This window comes from Tachyglossus aculeatus, chromosome 13 (genome assembly GCF_015852505.1).
Source record: "Tachyglossus aculeatus isolate mTacAcu1 chromosome 13, mTacAcu1.pri, whole genome shotgun sequence".
NCBI classification, from domain to species: domain Eukaryota; kingdom Metazoa; phylum Chordata; class Mammalia; order Monotremata; family Tachyglossidae; genus Tachyglossus; species Tachyglossus aculeatus.
Genome location: NC_052078.1, coordinates 24,935,445 through 24,953,053, shown reverse-complemented (window position 1 = coordinate 24,953,053; position 17,609 = coordinate 24,935,445). Strand labels below are relative to the sequence as shown.

The following is a 17,609-nucleotide window of genomic DNA, read 5'->3' as shown; positions in this document are numbered from 1 at the left end:
GCTCACTGTGTGAAGAGTACTGCACTGAGAGCTGGAAAACTACAGTGTAAAAGAGTTGGTAGATGTGATCCCTGCCCACAAATTACAACATTTAAGAAAGGGAGATAAAGACAGAAATACAGAGAGAGGGAAAAAAAGACAGGCAAAATGATAGAGAAGCAGCGTGGCTCAGTGGAAAGAGCCCGGGCTTTGGAGTCTGAGGTGATGGGTTCAAATCCTGCCTCCACCAATTGTCAGCTGTGTGACTTTGGGCAAGTGACTTCACTTCTCCGAGCCCCAGTTACCTCATCTGTAAAATGGGGATTAAGACTGTTACCCCCCGCCCCCCCACCCCAACTGTGGGCAAGTCACTTAAGTTCTCTGTGCCTCAGTTCCTTCATCTGTAAAATGGGGATTAAGACTGTGAGCCCCACGTGGGACAACCTGATCACCTTGTATCCTCCGAGCGCTTAGAACAGTGCTTTGCACATAGTAAGCGCTTAATAAGTACTATCATTATCATTATTATTATCTGTAAAATGAGGTAACTCATTTTACACCCCCCACCCCGGGGGACAACCTGTTCACCTTGTAACCTCCCCAGCGCTTAGATCAGCATATAGTAAGCGCTTAATAAATGCCATCATTATTATTACTGAGATGCAGAAACAAAGTGGAGACAAAGACAGAGTGATGGGAAGACAGAGAGATGGAGAGAGATAAAGGAAGAGAGAGAGACAAAGCTAGAGAGACAACTATAGAAAGAGATAAAGAGACAGAAAGACAAGGAGCAGTGTGGCCTAGTGGCAGCATGGCTCAGAGAAGCAGCATGGCTCAGTGGAAAGAGTCTGGGCTTTGGAGTCAGAGGTCATGGGTTCAAATCCCAGCTCCACCACTTGTCAGCTGTGTGGCTTTGGGCAAGTCACTTAACTTCTCTGTGCCTCAGTTACCTCATCTGTAAAATGGGGATTAAGACTGTGAGCCCCATGTGGGACAACCTGATCACCTTGTAACCTCCCCAGCGCTTAGAACAGTGCTTTGCACATAGTAAGCGCTTAATAAATGCCATCATTTTTATTATTACTATTAGTGGAAAGAGTATGGGCCTAAGAATCAGAAGACCTGAGTTCTAATCTCAGCCTCACCACTTATCTGCAGTATGACCTACGGCAATTTTCTCAACTTCTCTGTTCCCCCAGTTACCTCATCTGTAAAACGGGGATTAAGACCGTGAGCCACGGACTGCGTCCAACCTGATTAGCTTGTATCTGTCCCAGTGCTTACTTCGACAGTCCCTGGCACATAGAAAGTGCATAACAAATATTATTAAAAAGAGAAAGAGTTGGAAAGAGAGACTCGGAGACAGAGGGCGGGAGAGAGAACCAGAGCCTTAGAATCTGAGAAAAAGAAAGTAAATGTTAATTTAGAGCCAGTTTTCTGTTGCAGCTTGTGGAGGGGAGCTGAGTGGGACTGGAACCCTACAGTCTCCATACTATCCCCGGGCCTACCCATACGCCGGGACCTGTGAGTGGATCATCCGCCAGCCTCTGGGCCAAGAGATCTTGCTCAAATTCCTCGCCTTTCATATTGCCGAGTCTCCAGGCTGTGGTTCGGATTACGTTGAGGTAATCGTACGCGCCAAAGATGAGACCTTCTGCCTCCTCTGCCTTAATAATAATAATGACATTTATTAAGTGCTTACTATGTGCAAAGCACTGTTCTAAGCACTGGGGAGGATACAAGGTGATCAGGTTGTCCCACGTGGGGCTCACAGTCTTAATCCCCATTTTACAGATGAGGTAACTGAGGCTCAGAGAAGTTAAGTAACTTGCCCAAAGTCACACAGCTGACAAGTGGTGGAGCTGGGATTTGAACCCATGACCTTTGACTCCAAAGCCTGTGCTCTTTCCATTGAGCCACACTGCTTCCACTCTCTAAGTTTGGGTGTCCCTCTGGGTTCAGTTCTGGGTCACCTTCTATTCTCCATCTACACCCATGCCCTTGGAGAACTCATTTATTCACATGGCTTCAACTACCACTACTACGACTACTAGAGAAGCAGCGTGGCTCAGTGGAAAGAGCCAGAGGTCATGAGTTCAAATCCCGGCTCCGCCAATTGTCAGCTGTGTGACTTTGGGCAAGTGGCTCAATTTCTCTGTGCCTCAGTTCCCCCATCTGGAAAATGGGGATTAAGACTGTGAGCCCCATGTGGGACAACCTAATCACCTTGTATCTTCCCCAGTGCTTAGAACAGTGCTTTGCACATAGTAAGTGCTTAACAAATGCCATTATTATTATTATTATTATAGCTTCAATGGCCACCTCTACATGGATGACATTATTATTATTATTATTATTATTATTATTATTATTATTATTATTATTATTATTATTATTATTTCCACCCATGTGGATGATAACCAAATCTACATCTCCAGCCCTGCTCTCTCTTCCTCCATGCAGTTTCACATCTCCTCCTGCCTTCAGGTCACCCCTACTTGGACGTCCTCCCGTCACCTCAAATGTAATGTGTCTAAAGCAGAACTTCGTATCTTCCCACCCAAACCCTGTCCTCCCCCTGACTTTCCCCTCACTGTAGATTGGAACCACCACCCTTGGTATCTCACAAGCCCATACCTTGGCTTTATCCTTGAGTACACGCTCTCATTCAACCCACATATTCAATCCACACTAATTCCTGTAGTTCGACCTTCACAACATCGCTAAAATCCACCCTTTCCTCACCATCCAAACTGCTACTATGCTAAGCATGGCACAGTGGATAGGTCATGGGCCTGGGAATCAGAAGCTCATGGATTCATATACTGGCTCTGCCACTTACTACTATTAATAATAATTATGGTATTTGTTAAGCTCTTACTATGTGCCAAGCACTGTTCTAAGCGCTGGGGCAGATACAAGGTAATCAGGTTGTCCCATGTGGGGCTCACAGTCTTAATCCCCATTTTACAGATGAGGGAACTGAGGCACAGAGAAGTTAAGTGGCTTGCCCAAGGTCACACAACAGACAAGTGGCGGAGCCGGGATTAGAACCCATGACCCCTGACTCCCAAGCCCGTGCTCTTTCCACTAATAATAATAATAATGGCATTTATTAAGCGCTTACTATGTGCCAAGCACTGTTCTAAGCGCTGGGGTAGATACAAGGTAATCAGGTTGTCACACGTGGGTCTCACAGTCTTACTCCCCATTTTACAGATGAGGGAACTGAGGCACAGAGAAGTTAAGCGGCTTGCCCAAGGTCACACAACAGACAAGTGGCGGAGCTGGGATTAGAACCCATGACCTCTGACTGCCAAGCCCGTGCTCTTTCCACTAATAATAATAATAGTGGCATTTATTAAGCGCTTACTATGTGCAAAGCACTGTTCTAAGTGCTGGGGTAGATACAAAGTAATCAGGTTGTCCCGTGTGGGGCTCACAGTCTTCATCTCCATTTTACAGATGAGGGAACTGAGGCACAGAGAAGTTAAGTGGCTTGCCCAAGGTCACACAACAGACAAGTGGCGGAGCCAGGCTTAGAACCCATGACCTCTGACTGCCAAGCCCATGCTCTTTCCACTAATAATAATAATAATGGCATTTCTTAAGCGCTTACTATGTGCAAAACACTGTTCTAAGTGCTGTTCTAAGTAAGAGGTTACAAGGTGATCAAGTGGTCAGTCTTAATCCCCATTTTACAGATGAGGTCACTGAGGCCCAGAGAAGTTAAGTGACTTGCCCAAAGTCACACACTAAGCCATGCTGCTTCTCACTTGACCGCTTGTTTAAGCCACTTGTCTGCTGCATGACCCTGGGCAAGTCACTTCTCTTCTCTGTGCCTCAGTTACCTCAGCAGCGTGGCACAGTGGAAAGAGCACGGGCTTTGGAGTCAGAGGTTCTGGGTTCAAATCCCGGCTCTGCCAATTGTCAGCTGTGTGACTCTGGGCAAGTCACTTAACTTCTCTGTGCCTCAGTTCCCTCAACTGTAAAAGGGGGATTAAGGGGGATTAAGACTGTGAGCCCCCTGTGGGACAACCTGATCACCTTGTAACCTCCACAGTGCTTAGAACAGTGCTTTGCACATAGTAAGTACTTAATAAATGCCATTATTATTATTATTATCTGTAAAATGGGGATTGAGACCGTGAGCCCCACGTGTAACAGGGACTGCGCCCAACCCAATTTGCTGGTATCTGCCCCAGTGCTTAGTTCCTGGCATGTAGCAAGCACTTAATAAATCCCACAATTATTATTGTTATTATTACCATTATCCAATCCCACCTTGGTTACTCTACCAGTCCCCTTGCTGACCTCCCAACATTCTGTTTCTCCCCACACCAGTCCGTACTTCACTCTGCCGCTTGGATTCTCTTTCTACAGAAACGTTCCGGCCACGTCTCCCCACTCCTTAGGAAACTCCAGTCGCTGCCCATCCAACTCGGCTTCAAACAAAGCCTCCTCACTATTGGCTTTAAAGCACTCAAATATCTTGCCCCCTCCTATCTCACCTCGCTATTTTCCTACAACCCAGCCCACACACTTCTTCGCTCCGCTGATGTTAACCTTCTCACTGTACCTTAGTCTTATCTCACCGCTGACCTCTCACCCATGTTCTGCCTCCAGTCCGGAATGTCCTCCCCCTCATATCTGACAGACAATTACTCTCTCCCTCTTCAAAGCCTTATCAAAGGCACATCTCCTCCGAGAGGCCTTACCTGACAAAGCCCTCTTTTCCTTTTCCACAACTCCCTTCTGTGTTGCCCTGCCTTGCTCCCTTTATTCGTCCCCTCTGCCAGCCCCACAGCACTTCTTCACATATTTATTTATTTATTCTAGACTGTGAGCCCGCTGTTGGGTAGGGACCATCTCTATATGTTGCCAACTTGGACTTCCCAAGAGCTTAGTCCAGTGCTCTGCACACAGTTATCGCTCAATAAATACGATTGAATGAATGAATGAATGACTGTCTCTAGATGTTGCCACTTGTACTTCCTAAGCGCTTAGTACAGTGCTCTGCACACAGTAAGCGTTCAATAAATATGATTGAATGAATGACCATCTCTAGATGTTGCCAACTTGTACTTCCCAAGCGCTTAGTACAGTGCTCTGCACACAGTAAGTGCTCAATAAATACGATTGATTGATTTATTGATTGAATGAATGAATATTAATATTTGTCTCTCCCTCTAGACTGTAAGCTCACTGTGGGCAGGGAATGTGTTTGCTATATTTTTATATTGTTCTCTCCCAAGTGCTTAGTTCGGTGCTCTGCACACAATAAGAGAAGCAGTGTGGCTCAGTGGAAAGAGCCCGGGCTTTAGAGTCAGAGGTCATGGGTTCAAAGCCCGGCTCTGTCAGTTGTCAGCTGTGTGACTTTGGGCAAGTCACTCAACTTCTCTGTGCCTCAGTTCTCTCATCTGTAAAATGGGGATTAAGACTGTGAGCCCCCCACGGGACCACCTGATCGCCTTGTATCCCCCCAGTGCTTAGAACAGTGCTTTGCACATAGTAAGCGCTTAATAAATGACATTATTATTATTATTATTATTATTTAGAGTAAGAGGTCATGGGTTCAAATCCCAGCTCTGCCAATTGTCAGCTGTGTGACTTTGGGCTAGTCACTCAACTTCTCTGTGCCTCAGTTCCCTCATCTGTAAAATGGGGATTAAGACTGTGAGCCCCCCGTGGGACCACCTGATCACCTTGTATCCCCCCAGCACTTAGAACAGTGCTTTGCACATAGTAAGTGCTTAATAAATGCCATCATTATTATTATTATCATTTAGAGTCAGAGGTCATGAGTTCAAATCCCTGCTCTGCCTATTGTCAGCTGTGTGACTTTGGGCAAGTCACTCAACTCCTCTGTGCCTCAGTTCCCTCATCTGTAAAATGAGGATTAAGACTGTGAGCCCCCCATGGGACCACCTGATCACCTTGTATCCCCCCAGCGCTTAGAACAGTGCTTTGTACACAGTAAGCGCTTAACAAATACCATCATTATTATTATTAATAAGTGCTCAGGAGAAGCAGCGTAAGCGTAAGAAGTAAGAAGAAGTAAGAAACGTAAGAAGTAAGCACTTAATAAATTCCACCATTATTATTATTATTAAGTGCTCAATAAATTCAATTGACAGACTGGCTAATCTTCCTGTGGGCAGCTCTGAGCGTCTTGCCCCGTGCAGGATGAGTGTGTCCTATTTAGCAGTTTCTGCTAACGGCTTTCTCACTAAGTGCCCTGTTTTACTCTATTGGGAAGGGTCATCCCAGTATTGAAGAAGGAGAGCCACCAACATTTCCCAAACAGAGAAATCCTGCTGCCCAGATCCTGTTCTAAATCAGGTTCTTCCTAAGGCCACAGGCTCTTAACTCTCCCCTGCAGCCTCTGTCCCAGTCACCCCTCTGTCCCATGTCACATCCCTTGGCCAAGTTGAACAGTCATCCAGTGATGGACACCGTGAGTCACTGAGACCGTTTTCAGGTGGCTTGCTCTAACATGCTGCTGCGGTCGTTAAACTGACCACGCTTGCTTCTCCAGTCGATTGTGTTGGCAACAGTTTGGGAAATGGACGTTAACGTGACCGATGACACATGACAGCCTGGCATACTTGGTCGTGAGCACCGGAAACTCCCAATTTCACCCCTGGCTTTGTTGTTTTGCAGATTGGTGATGAATCCAGTATGGACACCTCGCAAGGCCGAAAATACTGTGGCACAGACATCCCTACTTTAATAAAGTCCCCGTATAATTCTCTTCGCGTCACCTTCAGGACAAGCTCCTCCACGGCAAATCTTGGCTTCAAGGCTGAGTTCTGGAGTGCTGATTTAGGTATGTCAGGGGCTTGTTGTTTCTTCTCTTGACTTCATCACCCTAGATCATATTTATTGAGCACACCGTCTGTGAAAAGCCCCATATTAAGCCCTTGGGAAAGTACCAAAAAATGGAAGGATGTCATCCCTGCCCTTGAATAGCTTCTGAGATTTCCTCCCCTTATGATGATGCTGTTGGGATCCAGGGCACAGAGACAAGTCTTTTTTCTTGACCTGGGAACTTTCCACCACGCTGAACTGGTGCAGGGCTCGGCTCTAATGGCCCCTGTGGAAACAAATCCGGCTCTTCCTCTGTCCCCTGCTCATGGAGGTTGGAGGACTGTCCTACCAGAACTTAGACAGAAGTTTGCTTTGATCCAGTTGTCGTTCTCTGTATCCTCCTCAGTCTGTGGGGAAATCCTGACAGCGACAACGGGAACGATTCACAGCCCTGGCCATCCGAACCCCTACCCACATGGCATCAACTGCACGTGGTTCATCTCGGTGATGCCAGGCTTCCGGATCCGACTGAGCTTCTCCGCTTTCCACCTGGACTTTCACTACAACTGCACCGCTGACTATTTGCTGGTCTATGACAATGGCACTGAGACAACGCTTGGCAGGTACCCTGTCCTCTTTTGTGCCTCCTGGGGCCTAGTGAAATGAAAGGCTGGAACCCAAGGGTGCATTTCAATCCTTCAAATCCAGGGAACACCCAGGTCTCACCTATAGGCTCCGGTGGGGGCCAGAGAGAGACTTAAATCTGTATCATCATGCTACAGAAATTGGCTCGATGAAGGAGCTGAAGGAAGGACCATGGCCTGGGACTCCTGACCTGCCATGTGAACTTCTCTGCACCTCCATTTCTTCATCTGTAAATGGGGATCAAATATCTGTTCTCCTTCCCCTTTGACTTTAAGCCCTGTGTGGGGCGGGAACTGTGAACTGATTGTGCTGTATATACCCCAGGCTCAGCCCTGTGTTTGGTACCAAGTAAACGCTTAACAAATACCATTGTTAAATTTAAGGCCAAAGTCGGTGGGTGTCTCTGCAAGTCCTGCCCCACTAGACTGGAGAGAGTCCTACCTGCCTGTGGGATTTCCTTTTTGTCCCTGAAGTAACCCCAAATGGCCAAATTTCTCCAGATTCTGCTTTCTTCAGCTCTTGCTACAGTTCCTCTCCACCTCCCTCCCTCTTCTCTCCCTTGGTGGCCCCATTCTGCAGCCCCTTTTCTCTCTGCTTCCCTGATTTTTCTTCCCTTTGGCCTTCATCAAAAGCCACAATTCAGGCTGAACATTTCTGCTCTTCGGCTAGCTTGGCCCTGGAACTCTTGCTCAAATAGGCCCTGGGTTCTGATGTCCCCATTCCAGGTCTCGCCTACGCACTTGGGCATCTTGTGCTCTGATTGTGGTTGCCAAGTTGGGTCAAGACAATGAGGAGGTGTGTGGTAAGCCCTGCTAACGAATACTGTGACATGCTTTCTTGCTGGGCACAGGTTTTGTGGAAAGTCGGTCCCTCCGTCTCTAACCAGCAGTGACAACACGCTGACGCTGTTCTTGGTGACGGACTCTGACTTGGCGTTCGAGGGCTTTGCGGCCAGTTACATCACCATCAATGCTTCTACTGGTAAGAGAGAGTATCCTCCTCCATCAATCAATCAATCAATCAATCGTATTTATTGAGCACTTACTGTGTGCAGAGCACTGTACTAAGCACTTGGGAAGTGCAAGTTGGCAACATATAGAGACAATCCCTACCCAACAGTGGGCTCACAGTGTTGAAGGGAGAGACAGAGAACAAAACCAAACACATTAACAAAATAAGATAAATAGAATAGATATGTACAAGTAAGATAAATAAATAGAGTAATAAATATGTACAAACATATATACATATATACAGGTGCTGTGGGGAAGGGAAGGAGGTAAGACGGGGGATGGAAAGGGGGACGAGGGGGAGAGGAAGGGGGGGCTCAGTCTGGGAAGGCCTCCTGGAGGAGGTGAGCTCTCAGTAGGGCCTTGAAGGGAGGAAGAGAGCTAGCTTGGTGGATGTTGGGAGGGAGGGCATTCCAGGCCAGGGGGATGACGTGGGCCGGGGGTCGATGGCGGGACAGGCGAGAACGAGGCACAGTGAGGAGATTAGTGGCAGAGGAGCAGAGGGTGTGGGCTGGGCTGGAGAAGGAGAGAAGGGAGGTGATGTAGGAGGGGGCGAGGTGATGGACAGCCTTGAAGCCGAGGGTGAGGAGTTTCTGCCTAATGCGCAGATTGATTGGTAGCCACTGGAGATTTTTTAGATTCCATCCTTGGCCACGGGCTTCTGGGGAGCCAGAGCCATTCCATTTGGGCCAGTTGGGAGAGCCGCCACTCCTGCTTCACCCCCGCATTTACTAGCCCGGGACTCTCCCGGAGAATCAGCGAGTTCTTCCCCCATCAGCGAGTTCTTCCCCCCAGCGATGCCAGGTAGGATAGATGTTGCCCAGGGACTAGCTGTCCTGGGCCAAACTTTAATTCTGGGAGGCAAGTGGAATTCCCAAGGCCTGTCTGAGCCTGGAACTACATCTGAGGGCTGTCAATTCTCTCCCCGCTTCTTTTTTGTGACTGCTCCTGGGGAAGACCCATTCTGTTCCTTCATTCATTCATTCAGTCATCTTTATTGAGCGCTTACTGTGTGCAGAGCACTGTACTAAGCGCTTGGGAAGTCCAGGTTGGCAACATATAGAAATGGTCCCTACCCAACAGAGGGCTCACAGTCTAGAAGTGGGCTCACATTCTGTTGTCCTTAAAGCAATGAAGCTGTCCAGAATACCCATGTGCAGAGGGGAGGGAGTAGGGTTTGGTGTGGGAGGAGGGCGAGGGAAAGATAATAATAATTATTATCATATAATTATATAATAATAAATATAAACATAAATGTAATTAATTAATGTATAATTAAATAAATAATGGATATAATTATATAATTATTATTAAGAGAAGCAGCGTGGCTCAGTGGAAAGCGCCCGGGCTTTGGAGTCAGAGGTCATGGGTTCAAATCCCGGCTCCTCCAACTGTCAGTTTGTGACTTTGGGCAAGTCACTTCACTTCTCCATGCCTCAGTTCCCTCATCTCTAAAATGGGGATTAAAACTGTGAGCCCCCCATGGGACAACATGATCACCTTGTAACCTCCTCAGCACTCAGAACAGTGCTTTGCACATAGTAAGCGCTTAATAAATGCCATTATTATTATTATTATTATTATTATTATTATTATTATTCTCTGTGCCTCAGTTACCTCATCTGTAAAATGGGGATTAAAACCGTGGGCCCCCCGTGGGACAACCTGATCACCTTGTAACCTCCCTAGTGCTTAGAACAGTGCTTTGCACATTGTAAGCACTTAATAAATGCCATTATTATTATTATTATTATTCTCTGTGCCTCATTTACCTCATCTGTAAAATGGGAATTAAAACTGTGAGCCCCCCGTGGGACAAACTGATCACCTTGTAACCTCTCCAGCACTTAGAACAGTGCTTTGCACATTGTAAATGCTTAATAAATGCCATTATTATTATTATTATTATTATTATTCTCTGTGCCTCAGTTCCCTCATCTGTAAAATGGGGATTAAAACTGTGAGCCCCCATGGGACAACCTGATCACTTTGTAACCTCCCCAGCACTTAGAACAGTGCTTTGCACATTGTAAATGCTTAATAAATGCCATTATTCTTATTATTATTCTTATTATTATTCTTATTATTATTATTATTATTCTCTGTGCCTCAGTTCCCTCGTCTGTAAAATGGGGATTAAAACTGTGAGCCCCCCGTGGGACAACCTGATCACCTTGTAACCTCCTCAGCACTTAGAACAGTGGTTTGCACATAGTAAGTGGTTAACAAATACCATCATTATTATTATTATACTTGTGGTACTTATTGAGTGCTTACTACGTGCCAGGTGCTTTACTAAGGTCTGGGGTAGATACAAGGTAAATAATAATAATAATAATAATAATAATAATAGCATTTGTTAAGTGCTTACTATGTGCCAAGAACTGTTCTAAGCACTGGGGAGGGGATACAAGGTGATCAAGTTGTCCCACGTGGGGCTCACAGTCTTAATCCCCATTTTCCAGATGAGGTAACTGAGGCTCAGAGAAGCGAAGTGACTTGCCCAAGATCACACAGCAGACATGTGGTGGAGTCGGGATTCAAACCCATGACCTCTGACTCCAAAGCCCGGGCTCTTTCCACTGAGCTACACAGTTGGACACAGTCCCTGCCCCACACAGGGCTCACAGCCTTGATCCCCATTTGACAGATGAGGTAACTGAGGCACGGAGAAGTGAAATGACTTGCCCAGGTTCACCTGGCAGACAGGTGGTGGAGCTGGGATGAGAAACCAAGTCCTTCTGGCTCCCGGGGCCTTATTCTGTCAGGTGTAAGAGAAAGGGGCATCGGGGTGAAGCACTCAGAGGCAGCGAAAAGAGAAGGAAAGGGCCACGGAGAGGGGCTTGTCACTCCGCTACTTCAACCTGTCTCCATGGGGAGAAAAGTCCGAAAAGTCAGGGATGGAGAGGGGAGAAATATGGAGTGTTGGAGAGTTCATCTCTAACCTGGAAGCTAGGATCAGGAAAGCAATAATAATAATAATGATGGCATTTATTAAGTGTTTACTATATGCAAAGCACCGTTCTAAGCTCTGGGGAGGTTACAAGGTGATCAGGTTGTCCTACGTGGGGTCCGCAGTCTTAATCCCCATTTTTCAGATGAGGGAACGGAGGCATAGAGAAGTGACGTGACTTGCCCAAAGTCACGCAGCTGGGATTCGAACCCATGACCTCTGACTCCAAAGTCCGGGCTCTTTCCACTGAGCCACGCTGCTTCTCTAATTGTCACCAAGCTCCAACTATTCTCGGACCCCTGATGGAGACAGACCCCTGGCCCGCGTGGGCCGCTGGGTGGGACCGGTGGTTTACTGGATGACACTTTCAGGTGAGATTTTTAGACTCACTTCTAGCCTGGGAGACCACTGTTGGGTAGGGATCATCTCTAGATGTTGCCGACTTGGACTTCCCAAGCGCTTAGTACAGTGCCCTGCCCACAGTAAGTGCTCAATAAAGACGATCGAATGAATTTCTAGGTTGGATAATCGTCGGAGAAAAGGATCCCCTTTAGAGAAGCAGCGGGGCTCAGTGGGAAGAGGCAGGGCTGAGGAGTCGGAGGTCGTGGGTTCAAATCCTGACCCCGCTAATTGTCAGCTGGGTGACTTTGGGCAAGTCACTTCACTTCTCTGGGCCTCAGTTCCCTTGTCTGTAATAATACTAATAATAATAATGATGGCATTTGTTAAGTGCTTACTATGTGCAAAGCACTGTTCCAAGCGAATAATAATAATAATAATAATAATAATAATGGCATTTGTTAAGCACTTACTTTGTGCAAAGCACTGTTCTAAGAGAATAATAATAATAATAATAATAATGGCATTTGTTAAGCGCTTACTATGTGCAAAGCACTGTTCTAAGAGAATAATAATAATAATAATGATGGCATTTGTTAAGCGCTTACTGTGTGCAAAGCACATAGTTCTAAGCGCTGGGGGGGATACAAGGTGCTCAGGTTGTCCCACGTTGGGCTCACAGTCTTAAACCCCATTTTACAGATGAGGTAACCGAGGCTCAGAGAAGTTAAGTGACTTGCCCAAGGTCACACAGCAGATTCGTGGTGGAGCCGGGATTCGAACCCATGACCTCTGACTCCAAAGCCCGGGCTCTTTCCACTGAGCCACGCCACTAGGCCTCACAGCTTCTCTGTTTTGATTTGGGTTGCAACCTTGTCTGAGATTTTGTTTCATCATGACCTTAAAACATTTCCTCTTCCCTCCTTGCTCTCGGTTTTTCAGTTACTTCAGTTCTCTTTCCATACTTCTTTATCCAGGTAGACGTGTATTGCCTAAATCAGTCAATCAATCCATCGTATTTACTGAGCTCTTACTGTAAAATGGGGATTCATGCATTCATTCAGTCATATTTATTGAGCGCTTACTGTGTGCAGAGCACTGTACTAAGCGCTTGGGAAGTCCAAGTTGGCAACATCTAGAGACGGTCCTGACCCAACAGCGGGCTCACAGTCTAGAAGGGGGAGACAGAAAATGAAACAAAACATATTAACAAAATAAAATAAATAGACTGGGAGCCCCACGTGGGACAACCTGATCGCTCTGTATCCTCCTCAGTGCTTAGAACAGTGCTTTTCACATATGAAGCACTTAACCAATGCCATTATTATTATAAGCGCTTAGTCTGGTGCTCTGCACACAGGAAGCGCGCAATAAATACGATTGAATGAATGAATGAATGCACACATTAAGCGCTCAATAAATACGATTGAATGAATAAATGAATGACTAGGAGATACTAGCCTGGGACCTATTTCTGTGGCTGTCGGGATGTTTGTGGGGAGGTCTTTCTGTCTCCTCCAAGTCCGGTGACCCCTTCATTTCCTCTCTTCCTTTAGCCTGCATCGAAAACCACGAGGAAGACACAGGGGTGCTGACTTCTCCCCTCTACCCCAATCATTACCCCAACAACTGGGAATGCATCTACACCATCACCGTGGGCACCGCCCAACAGATTGCCCTGGGCTTCACCAATTTCTCCCTGGAGCCCAGCGTGGGCCACCACTGCGTCGGAGACTTCGTAGAAATCAGGCGAGCACCTTGGGGGCTTGGCTTCTCCCATCCCCTAGGCCACGGCATCTCGCCCCGGTGGCTAGCTGAGACTTGCCGGGGCTGCGGCAGGGAGCAGTGAAGCTGAGCTCTCCAAAGAGAGCGGCAATCAACCAACCGATGACATTTATCCAGTGATTATTCTGTGCCGAGCACCTTACTGGGTGCCTACTGAGTGCAGAGTCAGGGAACTGAGGCACAGAGAAGTTAAGTCACTTGCCCAAAGTCACGCAGCTAATTGGCTGAGCTGGGATTTGAACCCACAACCTCCGACTCCAAAGCCCGGGCTCTTTCTTGAGAAGCGGCGTGGCTCAGTGGAAATAATAATAATGATGGTATTTATTAAGTGCTTACTATGTGCAAAGCCCTGTTCTAAGCGCTGGGGAGGTTACAAGGGATCAGGTTGCCCCACGGGGGGCTCACAGTCTTCATCCCCACTTTCCAGATGAAGGAACTGAGGCCCAGAGAAGTGAAGTGCCCAAAGTCACACAGCTGACAATTGGTGGAGCCGGGATTTGAACCCACGACTTCTGACTCCAAAGCCCGAGCTCTTTCCACTGAGCCACGCTGCTTCTCAAGAAAGGACCCGGGCTTTGGAGTCAGAGATTGTGGGTTCAAATCCCAGCTCAGCCAATTAGCTGCGTGACTTTGGGCAAGTCACTTAACTTCTCTGTGCCTCAGTCCCCTCATCTGTAAAATGGGGATTAAGACTGTGAGCCCCACCCTGTATCCCCCCCAGGGCTTAGAACAGTGCATTGCACATAGTAAGCACTTAACAAATACCATCGTTATTATATTATATTCAATGCTGACCATGGGCAGAGTCCTACACGCTAAAAAGCAGCGTGGCCTAGTGGATAAAATACAGGCCCGGAGTCAGAAGGATGTGGGTTCTAATTCCACTACTTCTCTGCTGTGTGACCGTGGGCAAGTTACTTCTCTGTACTTCAGTCCCTTCATCTGTAAAATGGGGATGGAGGCTGTGAGCCCCATGTGGGACAGGGACAGGGACCAAATGCCTTGTATCTACCATTCAATCGTTTATTCAATCATATTTATTGAGCACTTACTGTGTGCAGAGCACTGTACTAAGCACCTGCAAAGTACAATTCAGCCCCAGAGCCTTAGCACAACAAATACCTTAACAAATACCACACAACAACACTAATCACTTGAAAGAATGCAACAGAATGAACAGTCCCATTCCCTGAACTCAAGAAACTCAGGGCAAATGGAAGGTAGGGATGATTCCTTTGGAGAGATCCACTTGCCCAGGATTCAGTTTGGCAGGCAGAGTGAGGGAAAGACTGAATCTACCCTAGGAGATCATTTTTAAGGGGCCTAAATATCTGGATAATTGTACTTTTAACGTGTAGTATCTGGAAAAGTGGCCCCAAAGTAGACTCCACCTCCATTCCTGATTTCCTCCAGTTAGAGGTGGGAGGAATATTGTTTGCCAGCTATAAACTTCACTCCTTCCACACCCTGATGTCTTTGCCAGAAGCCGGTGGATTGGGTTTGGTACGAGAGGAGGCCGACTCTGAGGGCTCAGGCCCGCAGCCTGTGGATACTTGATGGATCGAAGTGCGATGGTTTTCCTGTTTCCCTTTTAGAGATGGAGGCTTCGAGACCTCCCCGCTGCTGGGGAAGTACTGTGGTACCCAAAAGCCACCCCCAATCATTTCCCACAGTAACAGGCTATGGATCAAGTTCAAAAGTGACGTTGTTATCTCTGGGCCTGGATTCTCAGCTCACTGGGACGGCTCATTGACAGGTAAGGACTCCAGGGTCAAAAAAAGGCTTTCTTGAAAAATTCAATCTGTTGTCACCCCTCCCTGTCCCTTCTTCCCTCCAGAAAAATGACCCTGGATGGGCAGAGCCTTTCTTGGGGACAGAGTGGGTGAAGGATGGAAAGTGGGGCCAGGCTGTGCCCCCCACCCTGCCAAGCTCTGGAACACAAGAAGGAAGGGACTGGATAACCTGGTGGGAGGGAGAGGTGGTGAGTGTTTTCTGGATGAGTCTAAACATGAGCCGGGCTTCTGGATCTGCGGGTGGTCAGATTCTTCCCTCAGACCAGAAGAGGCTACGGAGAAGCCCGGGGAAAGCCAAGGGTTCTCTGTTTTGTCCCTTCTCAGCGATGCATCTTTCCCCTTTCCCTCTCCAGGTTGTGGGGGGAACCTCACCACGTCACAGGGTTCCTTCACCTCCCCAAACTACCCCATGCCCTATTACCAGAAGTCGGAATGCTCCTGGAAGCTCCAGGCAAGCCGGGGAAGTCCATTTGAACTCCAGTTTGAAGATTTCCACCTGCAGGAGCATCCCGACTGCAGTTCGGATTATTTGGCCGTAAGTATCGATTGACTGATTGACTGGCATTTAAGCGCTTAGCATGTATCAGGCCCTGTACTAAGCACTGGGGCAAATTCAAGATAATCAGGTCAGACCCAGTCCATGTCCCACATCAGACTCAACGTTTTCATCCTCTTTTTACAGATAATAATAATGATGGCATTTGTTAAGCGCTTACTATGTGCAAATCACTGTTCGGGTTTCACCCCCTCACCCACAATAATAACAATAAAATAATGAGGTCAGTGATATTGGTTAAATATTTATGATGTGCCAAGCACCGTGCTGAACACTGGGATGGAGACACCATCATCCCACATGGGGCTCACAGTCCCAGGGGAGGGAAAGCAGATATTTTTCTCCATTTTACAGACGAGGAAACTCATGCACAGCAGGCAAGTAGCAGAGCCAGGATAAGATTCCTAGGATTCCTGATTCCCAGTCCTGGCTCTTTCCATTAGGCCATACCGCCTCCTACTATTCTGGATTTTTGAAGAAGACTGATTTCTGGGTGCGGGTTTGAGGTGGCTGAATTGGACCCCTTCCCATTACACCTTCCTGGTATCTGAATATGAGAAAAATCAAAGTATTACAACTGTGTTGGAGAATAATAATAATAATAACAGTAATAATAATTACTATGTGCCAAGTACTGTTCTCAGCTGAAGTAGATACTAGATAATTAGGCCATAGTCCCTAACCCACATGGGGTTCCAAGTCTGAAGGGGAGAACAGACATTTAATCTTCATTTTACAGATGAGGGAATTGAGGCACAGCAAGTTAAGTGACTTGCCAAAGGTCACAAAGCAAGCACATGGAAACCAAGGGGGCTTCTTAGAGACATTTCTGGTTGTTATCAAACTCCCTGAACACCCAAGTTAGGTACAGCTCAGGGAAGAGGGAGAGAGAACACAGAGAAACGAAAATCTGTAAAAGCATGTTATAAAAGCAGCGTGGCTCAGTGGAAAGAGCCCGGGCTTTGGAGTTAGAGGTCAGGGGTTCAAACAGTTGTCAGCTGTGTGACTTTGGGCAAGTCACTTAACTTCCCCTGGCCTCAGTGACCTCATCTGGAAAATGGGGATGAAGACTGTGAGCCCCCCGTGAGACAACCTGATCACCTTGTAACCTCCCCAGCGATTAGAACAGTGCCTTGCATAGTAAGCACTTAGTAAATGCCATTATTATTACTATTATTATTATTAAAGTTGAGGATAGAATGGTGACGGTTTACCAGAGTGCATCTCTGTATGATTTTATGCTTTCACTGGAGAAAAAAGCACCAACTACATATCATTCATTCATTAATTCAATCGTATTTATTGAGCGTTTACTGTGTGCAGGGCACTGTACTAAGCGCTTGGAAAGTACAATTCGGCAACAGATAGAGACCATCCCTACCCAACAGCGGGCTCACAGTCTAGAAGGGGGAGACAGACAATGAAACAAAATAAGTAGACAGGTGTCAATACCATCAAAATAGATAAATGGAATTATAGCTATATACACATCATTAATAAAACAGAGTAATAAATATGTACAAATACACACAAGTGCTGTGGGGAGGGGAAGGGGGTAGGGCAGAGGGAGGGAGTGGGGGTGATGGGGAGGGGAGGAGAAGCAGAGCACCGTGCTATGGTGCCATCATTTTGGGATTTGTATTTTAAACTCTTACACCCCCTTGGCAATGTGGGGCACCGAGGCCCACCTGGTAGCTTGTTCATTCATTCAATCATATTTATTGAGCGCTTACTGTGTG

General features: G+C 46.9%; 1 protein-coding gene across 1 annotated transcript in view; it reads left to right on the top strand.

Annotated features, from left to right (window-relative positions):
• Positions 1 to 17,609, top strand: part of CUBN (cubilin) — a 288,242-nt gene that overhangs the window by 83,651 nt on the left and 186,982 nt on the right. The window contains 7 exon segments of the mRNA XM_038755639.1: positions 1,426 to 1,604; positions 6,643 to 6,808; positions 7,196 to 7,412; positions 8,285 to 8,415; positions 13,293 to 13,485; positions 15,117 to 15,277; positions 15,668 to 15,849. Coding sequence (XP_038611567.1) covers positions 1,426 to 1,604; positions 6,643 to 6,808; positions 7,196 to 7,412; positions 8,285 to 8,415; positions 13,293 to 13,485; positions 15,117 to 15,277; positions 15,668 to 15,849 — 1,229 coding nt within the window.